Source organism: Channa argus, chromosome 14, assembly GCF_033026475.1.
Source record: "Channa argus isolate prfri chromosome 14, Channa argus male v1.0, whole genome shotgun sequence".
NCBI classification, from domain to species: Eukaryota; Metazoa; Chordata; class Actinopteri; order Anabantiformes; family Channidae; genus Channa; species Channa argus.
In genome coordinates, this window is record NC_090210.1 from 15,922,959 (window position 1) to 15,934,661 (window position 11,703).

Sequence of the window (11,703 nt, forward strand, 5' to 3'; positions counted from 1 at the left end):
ACTATTAGTTACATTTTCCATTTGAATGAAGAAAAAGTAATTCAATTTTACTTTATCTTTTTTAAGCATTAGTTCAAATTAAAATTGTAACATTTTTAGAATACAAACTAAAATAGGAACTTTGGGGGCCTGGTGTCTCAGTGGTAAATACTGGGTGAGGATGCAGAAGGCTATGGGTCGAATTCCACCTCACCAGTTGTGGCCCCGCCCAACCAAGGGCCAAATGGGAGGGTTACAGCTGATAGGGTATCCGGTGTAAAAACTAATGCTAAATCAACATGCAGAACATGTTCGGCTGAAGGGACAAGCTGAAAACTCTTGATCTTTAAAACTAAAATAGGAACTTTAAAAGGAAAAACGTTTTAATTTACATATAGAAAAAATAACTACTGAAGAAATTTGATCTGAAGTTACCCCAAAAGAAAATGTCCAAATAATGCAACTGATATTACATTTTCTGCTCTTTTTTATTATATGCTATATGCTATGTACAGTGTGTTCTGGTATTAATACTGCCAGAGTTTGCCATGTTTATATAAATATTTCAAAATATAATTTATTATTGTTTATACAATAAATCTTTATATGAATGGGTAGTAGTGTGTGTAGAGTAGTGTGTGTTCCAGCAATATGAGGCAATGAGTTAGCTGTGTTTCAATACCTGAGCCCTTTTTTCCCAGTCTGATACCTGACATGTAACAATTGGGGTTAAGAAAATTTATCCCAACAATCTCAAAATGCATCTTAGTTTAGTGATTGTGAGACTTAAACTCTTAGGCATTCCAAAGTAATTTATGACCATAACATTATTCCTTACCCAGATGTTTCCATCTTGTAGATAAGGTCTCCAGTTTTTCTGCGTGTCACTGTAAAGCAGCCGATACTTCTTGGTCCAATCAGAACTACTAGAGCGGCCCTGAGTTGCTATGGCAACCACCTGCTTCCTAGAACCCAGGTCTACTTGTAACCACTGGTAATGGTCTGTATCTAAAGGCGACCAGCCTCCAGCACCTAAGTGAGAGATGAGAGAAAGGAAGTGAAAATGGAAAATGAGGAACTGAAAAATATTTAAAAAATGGATCTGTGAAATTTCAAAGAAAATGTTTGAAGAATTGCAGCGTGTAGAAATACTATTTCTATAATATCCCAAAGCTGGTAAACCAGGGAACAAGGAAATGTTTTCTTCTTGGATTTTGCATGTTTGCCCTGTGTATGCAAGCATTTCCTCTGGGTGCACCAGTTTTCACCCACAGTTCAAAGACATGCATGATAAAATGCCCAATACCATTTCTGTATATGTAAATATGAGCAGTAAGGGTTGTCTGTCTCTATGGAAACCCCCATTTAGCAAGAAAAAAGTCTTATTCTTTTTACATTGAACCTATTGACCCCTATTAACCAGAATCACCATTCCGTGGAAGACATATGTAATTATAAATGTATTATCAGAATATTATCCCACTAAATGTAATATATTATCTAAAATGGTATACCTTGTTTCCGATTGAGTTTGGCGTAACCTGCTCCATGAGTTCGTGCATACACTGATGAACTGGTGAAGGAGCTGTAGGGGAGTGGTGTGGCCAAGCTGTCTTCACACTTCCCTGAGCAAGTGACAAAAACAGACAAAATTATTAAAATGATCAATGTTACAAACAATGCAAGAATTTGTCTTATTAGATTATACAAGCAATTTTGTCTCAGCTGCAGTTTCCTAAGTAAAAGCTGTTGGCATGATGACTATGTAAGGAAAATCGTAATAATTTCTGCAAGTTAACAGTGTCAGTGTCAGTGTGACAATGTTACTGTAAAAACACACATTAGCATGTTAGTATTTCACTCAGAGCAGGTGCAACCTAAATGAGCTGCTCACATACTGCCATACTCTCACTCTGTGACTGTACTTTATCAAAGGATGACAGCTGGGGTTGGGTTATGTGAAGCTGAAGATATAGATAACAAAACCAACATACTGGACGAAACAAGAAGTAAACAGCAGTTTACACAATGACTGAGCTCCTCTCCTTTAGAGGTTTAGAAGTGCTGTACTATCACCAGCAGAGTGACCACTTTTCCCTTTAGTCAAACGAAAGACCCCATTTCCTGCTGCTGGTAATATCAAACAGATGGGATCCTTATGCTCTCTAAACCCTTATGGCACCCCAGCTTGTTTATGCTGATCTGATCAAACCTGCTGATTCTGAATGTAGCTTTGAGGATAGGCCTCCCACTGTGACATTGAACCACAGCAATCTCATAGCAACATGCTGCACAAGAAATACAACTAAAAGCTACAGGACACGCACCACACAGGATCACTTCTTTTCCATGTTGTTCTGTGAACTTTTTTCCATGGTTTAATTTTTTCAATCACAATTTACAAAAATACATAAAAAGACAAACATGAAAACCAAAATACCATACAAGAATGCAAGCACTGTGGTGTCCCAATAATGCTGTGTTGAGTTTGAGGCCATGGCTTGGCTTTCTGTCAGAATAGGTAAAGTGTTCCTTCCAGGCTGGAATGTAGTTGCTCAGTTGCCTCAGTTGTGACAGGACAAAGGAATCGATTGTGCTCAAGCCAATCACCCTGCTCATTGCCTCTTCAGTGAACTCCTGTCTGTCCTGACAGACAATTCTGGGAATTTTTTTTTAAGGATACTGCCTAACTAATGAGAATAATCAAAACTACATTGGAGATCTCATGCAGGTGCAGTCAAACAGCTTATTTCAGACCGCTGTACAAATTAAAGCCAATTCCAAATAGGTGCAGACTAACAGGGACTAATCGTGAGTGGAATTTTTGTAACTACACAGCATCATATGTACAATGTGACAATGTGTGTGGGGAGACTGTATTGCAGGAGGTAGAGCAGTCATCCACCACCCCCAGGGTTGTTGGTTTGATCCCCGGGTCGTCCAGTCACATGTTCAAGTGTCCTTGAGCAAAACACTGAACCCTAATGTAGTTACTCCCAGTCTGAGTGCGAATGGGTGAATGAGAAGCAGTATAAAGTGCTATAAAGTACAGACAATTTACACTGTACAGGTAAATAAATATAGAGAATTAATTAAATATAATTAATTATATATAATATTTTTTACAGTGAAACTATAGATTATATTATAGATTTATTCCATGTAAAGTGACATTTTAAAACATTTTCCATTTAAATTTAGATGATGACTACTTGCAGCTCATGAAAATCAAAAATGTAGCATCTTAAAATATTCGGATATTTTCTAATATCAATCAAATAAGGATTTACAATTGAAAGAAGGTTTTACAAAAACTACAACTGTTGAAAAGTATGTTCAATAATGCACTCAATACTTTGTCAAGGCTTGTCAGCAGACTGACGCATGAAGTGCTCTAAAATCTCTACGACTGCAAAGAATGTGGACAGGTATCAACACCAGCGGATGACATTGCACCCCAAATCTTACTTACTGTGGAAACTTTACACTGGACTTAAACAACTTGGATTCTGTTGCTCTCTGCTTTTCCTCCAGGATCTGGGACCTTGATTTCAAAATGAAATGCAAAATTTACTTTTGTACGTCAGTGTTTGCTGACACAACTCTTAGGAGTCACTGGGGTAGAACCAGAACACGATGGTTCATCTTATCTGGCTATCTGGCCCACACACACTGTCACATTGTACATATGATGCTGTGCAGTTACAAAAACTCCACTCACTCCTTATCTGGATCAGGAAAATGTTGCTAAAGAGATGAATATCTAGATGACCTTGTTTACCTGCTGCTAGATTGAATTGAATACAAAGAAGTGCTGGAAAATGATGCATAGATGGACAGAGACAGTAGTCATTTTAGAGGATGCAAAACATCAGAGTAGTGCTGCCGTATGACAGAAATAAGGAGTGAATTGTTGAGGCTGCATGAAAAACATCTTTCTGTGACAATTTTAATAGCAAGGGGGTCAAGGGCTACAGTTGTAGTGCAACACAGGATGGATGACCTGAAAAATAATCCTGAGGCAATGATGGACTCCGGACTTTACGACTGCAGGGTAAGAATCTGCTGTGACCAAAAATGCTGATACTGAATACAAATACTGAAATATAAAATATGTCTCAGAATATTTTTTGAACTATTGTTAGTGTCACTTATACTGACCAATTACATCATTAATTGTTAAATGTTGACAAAAATAAAATACACTATTATAGTCTTTACATAATAGATTAAAAACACAATTTGACTTGGATTTGATCAAGCAGATGTTTTACTTTGCTTTGTAGCTGGACATATTGGTGTGTGTGTGTGTGTGTGTGTGTGTGTGTGTGTGTGTGTGTGTGTGTGTGTGTGTGTGTGTGGGTGTGTGTGTGTGTGTGTGTGTGCATGGCATAGTATAGATTGGTCTTTGTGTGTGTGTGTGTGCATGGCATAGTATAGATTGGTCTTTGTTCTCGCCTTGTTCCCCAGAATTGCTATAAGATGGCGTTTTGTGTGGGGGAGGGGTGAGAACTCTGAATGTGTGTGTGTGTGTGTGTGTGTGACAGGTGCACGGCATGGTAATGAGTTTCCTCATATGCATTACAAAACAACTACAAAGCATGTATTAAGCAGTTTGAAGGGACAAGAACAAGATTATGTGTTCAACAGGAAACTTCAGAAAAAACAAGCTCAGCACCTTAACTACTGGTCTTTTTGAGGAGGAGTCTTGTTCTTTATTACGTGTTACAGAATTATTTGAACAATATTGTTCATCCTAAGGCTCCTGCTGTTAGTTTTAGACAATGCTGGAACACACAGATACCATTCTAATGATGACGTTAATAAACATTATCAATTTCAATTTAAGGGCTAATTTATTTCTATTATATCATCTAGAGCTATTTGTATTGATGTTATTTGAAGACTTTGGGACCTTACTTTAAATTACTGTTATTTGTATTATATGACTTGCTTTATTTTATGTGAGTTAGCTGATGTTTTTTAGATGTCTGTGGAGTCATTGATGACTGTGGTGAAGGAGTTAGCAAATGGGGGTCAGTGTCTTGCCCACAGGGCTGATGTTGATGAAGACTTTGAATGAAGCAGGATGCTCAAAAATGTTTGTATCAAATTGAGCACACAGATGAAAATCTGCTTAAGGATGAGAATTTTACAATTAAATTCCACTGCAAATGACTTGAACTCAAGCTGACTAGAGACATTTATACTCTGTAATGGAACAATCTACAAACTACAGTTAAGGAAATCTGTCCAATGGTTAGCAGACCTTTTTTTAAGGTGTCCTAAAGTCCCTGATTTAGTGACAGCATGTGATGCATATTGCAATGTTTTTCTGATGATTTAAATTGGAAGGTCATGCAGAAATTATGGGAGATTGCCTGTATTACTTGCTGAGATTCCTACATTGCAAATTCCTGGAGGAACTGAAAGGTCACAGCGATTGTAGTAGTGGTGGCAATAGTAAACTATTATTAAGTTACAAACATAAAAAGCTACATTAGTACACTCTAAACCCATAACTATATTTTTAAATCTTGTATCTCATTATAATATATAATATTGTTAAGCTATGATTTTTAGTTTTCTAGTTTCTACATCTTACTGTCAGAACTTGTAAAAATTTGTTATGACTTGTTAGTTATGACAGTTAAGTCTTTTAATGTGATGAGAATATATTAAACCTATATATTAAACCAGTGAGTGCAGCCAGCTCCACTGTGAGAGTTTAAATCCTCCTTCTGCTCTGATACAGCTTTGCTTTGCTTGTTACACTCCACCATCGTCTGCACACCCCTTCAACCAGTCTTCATTTTCAAGTTAAAATTTAAGCCTAGCTTAAATTATTTTAGAAGTGAATATCTCTGCAGTCCTGTTCAGTGGATCTGCCTAACTGGTAAATGGTCGGCTTATATAACGCTTTTATCCAAAGTGCTTTACAGTGTTCCTTCTCATTCACCCATTGATACACTCCCACACTGAAGGCTATGGCTGCCATGCAGGGTTCTCACCTGTCCCATTATGAGCAACTTATGGTTCAATATCTTGCCCAAGGACACTTCGACACATAGCCAGGAGTCCAACCACTGACCCTGTGGTACATGAACGACTGCCTTACCAACTGAGCTACAGCCATGTGTGACAGGAAGTTTCCATTGCACCTCTTCAAATTAAGCTAAGTGTTGGAGCATATTTCCATAAATGCACAGGCTCCTTTAGTAAATGGTTCAGAGACAGTGTGGATTGATTTCTCATTAGCCTGGGAAGTAACAGGTATGTCTGTGTGAGTTTCCCAGTGAATAAACATATTTCTTGACTTTGGATAACAAACATCATGCTTGTCTGAAACAACACCATGCCTAAAAACTGCAGCAACACTCCTATTTATAACCTAATGTTATATGCTGCCTAGTAACATGTAATAGTAGTAAATTAAAAGTATTTGAAAAGTGTTACATATATCCTACATCGAAACCAGTAAGAGCCAAGCATTTACCATCATGCACTGGTGGAAGATTATTGTTGATTATTACGTAAAGTCAGAGCCTGTAGTGTGTGGAGGTAACAAAGTCTCTGCTTGTTGGGTTAATCTAAAACTGAATGTCCCTGACTGACTGATTTGTGATTAGAATTTGTGACACATGAACACATTCAAGGAACAGTTAAAGTAGAGATTTATAGCAACTCCAGCACTGGTTTGGCCCTTTTTTGTTCCCCTCTTAACCTACATTTTAATGATAACTTTGTCTTTTGTTGTAACATGACAATTCCCCACCAAAGCAAAGAGAGCCAGCATCAGCTACAATGCGTAAAGAAAAGACACTCCAATCCACTTCATTTTATAATCAACAGTTTTATGCCACACCATCTGTTTCGGTGCAGCTGTCCCTGCTCAGTGTCCAGAAACTGTTTTGTTTCAGTTGGCATGATGTGTCATCTGGATCCTGTGTAAAAGAGGATGCAGTACTGAGTGAGGATTTTCAGTTTCTAACTGTCTTTCCTAATCTGCGGACACCACTCTTATACCACTTTCTGGAGCAAAAACACATTTAATTAATTAAAAACAACTCTTGTTTGACATGTGAGAAACCTTTTCATGCCAACCTGACAAACTATAGTCTGTTGTTTTACCTCTATTGACAAGTTGTCAGAAGTTTTGAAATATAAGAAGCATTGTACACATTACAAATGGCTGCTTAATAAAAATAATCAGTGTAGTATGGGTTTCCCATTTCAATGATTGTTCAACTCCTAAAGGACTGAGCAGCTGGTGTGTTGAGAAACACACTGAGAACTGCAGGGAAGTGCTGAGTTTCATGCAACAAAAGCCATCTGTGAATTGTGCTGTAAGCAAATGTAAGCAAAAAGTCAGAGAGAGACAGAGATTCAAAAACGTAATCTGAAGGAGATCAATCAGTGACTGCAAAATGTTGGTAGGGGAGAGTGTAGCCGGACAACACAGGATGGGGGTGTGTAAAATGACTCTGTTGGTGAGGAAGATGAAGAGGACAAAGGCAGAGCAGAAGAGGAAGTGGTGGAAGTTGAAAAAGGAAGAATGTTGTGTAGTGTTCAGGGAGGAACTGAGACAGACTCTGTGTGGTCACGAAATGCTTCCAGATGACTGGACCACTACAGCTAATGTGATCAGGGAGACAGGTAGGAGGGTACTCGGGGTGTCATCTGGAAAGACCAAAGTGGACAAGGACACTTGGTGGTGGAACGAGGAAGTTCAGCAGTGTATACAGAGAAAGAGGTTAGCTAAGAAGAAGTGGGACACGGAGAGGACTAAGGAGAGTAGACAGGAGTACAAGGAGATGCAGCATAAGGTGAAGGTAGAGGTGGCAAAGGCCAAACAAAGAGCATATGAGGACTTGTATGCTAGGTTGGACACTAAGGAGGGAGAGGTGGATTTGTACAGGTTGGTGAGGCAAAGAGATAGAAATGGGAAGGATGTGCAGCAGGTTAGAGTGATTAAAGATAAGGATGGAAATCTATTGACAGGTGCTAAGTGTGATGGGAAAATGGAAGGAGAGTTGATGAATGAGGAAAATAGAAGGGAACGAAAAGTAGAAGACGTTAAGGGTGTGAAGCAGGAAGTAGCAAAGATTAGTAAGAGTGAAGTGAGGATGAAGAGTGGAAAGCCTGTTGTGTCTAGGAGAGGTGGCATCGGATTTTCTGACTAGTTTGTTTAACAAGATCTTGGAGAGTGAGAGGATGCCCGAGGAATGGAAGAGAAGTGTACTGGTGCCCATTTTTAAGAACAAGGGAGATGTGCAGAGCTGTGGCAACTACAGAGGCATAAAGCTGATGAGCCAAACAATGAAGCTGTGGGAAAGAGTAGTGGAAGCTCGGCTAGGGGCAGAGGTGAACATTTGTGAGCAGCAATATGGTTTCATGCTTAGAAAGAGTCCAAAATAATCTGCCATATTTGCTTTGAGGATGCTGATGGAGAAGTATAGAGAGGGTCATAGAGAGTTGCATTCAGTCTTTCTAGATTTACAGAAAGTGTATGACAGGGTGCAGAGAGAGGTGATGTGGTAGCTGTGGTATTGTATGAGGAAGTCTGGAGTGGCAGAGAAGTATTTTATTGTGGTGCAGGACATGTATGAGAGCTGTAAGACTGTGGTGAGGTGTGCTGTAGGTGTGACTCAAGGTGAAGATGGTTCTGCATCAAGGATCCGCTCTAAACCCTTTTTGTTTGATCTGGTGATGCACAGGATGACAGATGAGGTTAGACAGGAATCTCCATGGAGTATGATGTTTGCAGATGACATTGTGATTTGTAGTTAGAGCAGGGAGCAGGTGGGGGAAAATCTAAAGAGGTGGAGGTCTGCTCTGGAAAACAGAGGAATGAAGGGACCCAAGTGGAACAGTCAGGTTAAAGGGAGCAGAGGTTAAGAAGCTGCAGGACTTTAAGTACTTAGGGTCAAAGGTTCAGAGCAACAGAGAGAGTGTGGAAAAGAGGTGAACAAGCACAAGTGTGCAAGCAGATTGGAACAGGTGGAGAAAAGTGTCAGGTGTGTTGTGTGATAAAAGAGTATCAGCGATAAAGAAAGGAAAGACGTTCAAGGCGGTTACGAGACCAGAGACATTGTTCGGGTTAGAGACAGTGGCAATGAAGAAAAGACAGAAGGCAGAGCTGGAGGTAGCAGAGCTTAAGATGTTGAGGTTCTCTTTGGGAGAGACGAGGATGGACAGGATCAGGAATAAGGACATCACAGGGACAGCTCATGTTAGATGTGTTGGAGATAAAGTCAGAGAGGCCAGATTGAAGTGGTTTAGACATGTTCAGAGGAGAAACTGTGAATATATTGGTAGAAGGATGCTGAGGTTGGAGCTGCCAGGCAGGAGGTCTAGAGGAAGAACAAAGAGGAGATTTATGGATGTAGTGAGAGAGGACATGAAGTTAGTTGGTGTGAGAGAAGAGGATGCAGAGGATATATATATATATATATATATATATATATACACACACAAAGTAGTGGACAGTAGTTTAATTATTTTAGAGCCTCTCACTTATTTCTTTGGTAAATCAATAGAAATTGGGATTATTCCTAATATAAAAATAGTTATTACAAGATCCTTAAGCATTTAAATAAAAGAATATTTATATGAGAATCACTATGTATTTTAAAAAGGGTATTCTATGGATATAGCTCTATTACAACTTTGTTACAATGTGGATAAAATACTGGGAGCAATAAATGACAATAAATTAGCGCTTGGTATTTTTTGAAGAATTGTCCAAAGGATTTCACAGTGTTGAACATGATATTTTGTTAGGTAAATAAAAAAAAATAGTTTTGTGGTTACATTCTCGAGTGGTTAACCTGCATACCACAAGGATCTATTTTAGTCTTTTTTTAGTATTTGAGCCTTTATTGTTTGTGCAAACACATTCCACTCTAATCTTCATAACATGTAATGCAACAGAGATTTTTAAGTTCACCCACTTTTTAAAATTCCAAACAGCCTTTTGATCCATTTTTTAGAAGCATTCTTTCAGGATATAACAAGCATTTGTCAGATTGGTGAGTTTATATATAAGTACATGTTGATACTACACACTCTTCCTTCTCAGGTTCAATTTTATAACACTTACAGCTATGGAATACTAAAATAGATATTACAAGAACTCAGATTTTTTTTTAACTGTCAACACATTTGGTTATTGGTGTGTATGTGGTCATTATTTATATTAAAGTTATTGTTTGCATTTTTTTCTATGATGGCTTTAAACTGAGGATTTTGTTTTGTTTTGGGTTTTTTTTGGGGGGGGGGGTCAAGCTGATTAACATGTGTGTTTTGTTTGTTTGAATTTTGTTAACAATTTTGGGGAGGTCTATGGTATGGAAGCTAACACCAGTTTGTTAGGTCATACAATAATACGCATTTAGCGTTTACCTTTTATTAAGGGGGGCATTTACATTTAAAAGCACATAATCCTCATAACGCAACTCATTCCCTGCCTGTTAAATTTCTTTTATATTAATACGTGGGATCAATGACGTTTCTCTTAGCTTATGTTCAGTCCACACCTGCAGTTACATTTCTCTAGCTTAACCCAAAATAACCCTGACATCATCTATTTCAACCCAAAAGAGCTCAATACATTTTTCTGTGAAATAGGTAAAGCTGTGCCTGTGGCCTAATTAGTTTATTTATTTTTGTATTAATTTTCTAACCCCAGTATTCTAAAGCATTTTCAGCATTATGTACTTAATGCATGATTCATACTAGCTACATCATGATGTGGGCTAGTTCATGGGCTTCATACACACAGTTAGCTTCCAAACATGTAGTCATGTGTTGGGGTAGTGAAAAGTTACTGTCCAGTACTGTATGAACCCACCCCCGCTGTTTATGCTGCCACTTTGTCCTCATGCTGGGTCCTAACTGGAGCCCACATCCCGGACTGCACAGAAACTGCACTGGTCCCAGCGAGAGCAATTCACCCAGTTAGACGCGGCTGCTAGTTTGTCTATGTGTGTATTAGCCTACTTACGGGATCCTGAAGCTGTAGCGCTGCAGGTGCTGATGATGCTACCCACGACTGGCAACAACAACAAGGCGATCAGATAGGACATGTTCACACACAGTCACAGAGACGAGCAGAGTCCACAAAGCGGGTCCAGGTGGGTCTCCGTGCCCTCCAGTCTCCGGTGGGCTGTCTGTTGTTCAGCTGTACACAGCAGAGATGCTGCTTTCTTTATTAGCAGCTAGCAGAACGCAATGGCTGTCCGCCCGTTGCGACCAGTGTATTGTCTCTCTCCTCTCCTGTCTTATCAGCCTGCCCAGCGGCACTCTAGCAGGCTTTCACCAACAACCTCCGGGAACAGAGTATGGACAGAACGCGGTTGTGTTGCGGGCTGGGCCTGGAGCTCCAGGTGCATGGTCAGACACGGGAAGACAGGAGCTGTCCAACTGCTGAACTGCCGGACCAATCGATACACCCCCCCACTCACTGCAGCATTTGGTACGGTCCAATATCTCCAACAATACAAGGCCAGGGATCGTGAAATGAGGAGGGGGGCAGATGGGAGTATGCACAAGCCCCCTGGAGGAGAACTAGATGAAGGTGTGAAGACACACAGCTTAGTTGGCTACTGCTATAGTAAGGGAAAGAAGAATAGGTTGGAGGGCGGCTACATGTTTTGTTTTCTTTTTAGAATGTGAATAAACAGAGTAATAATGTTGCTCTCACAGAGTTTATATCATAATGTC

At 39.4% G+C, this 11,703-nt stretch overlaps 1 protein-coding gene across 1 annotated transcript in view; it reads right to left on the reverse strand.

Moving 5' to 3' along the window:
- cntnap2b (contactin associated protein 2b) overlaps nucleotides 1-11,457 on the reverse strand; it is a 30,702-nt gene extending 19,245 nt beyond the window's left edge. Inside the window, exons 1-3 of the mRNA XM_067473902.1 lie at nucleotides 10,985-11,457; nucleotides 1,494-1,604; nucleotides 818-1,011 (exon numbers count right to left, since the gene is read on the reverse strand). Coding sequence (XP_067330003.1) covers nucleotides 818-1,011; nucleotides 1,494-1,604; nucleotides 10,985-11,066 — 387 coding nt within the window. The 5' untranslated portion in view covers nucleotides 11,067-11,457. The remainder of the gene's footprint in view (nucleotides 1-817; nucleotides 1,012-1,493; nucleotides 1,605-10,984) is intronic.
- Between the last annotated feature and the right edge of the window lie 246 nt (nucleotides 11,458-11,703).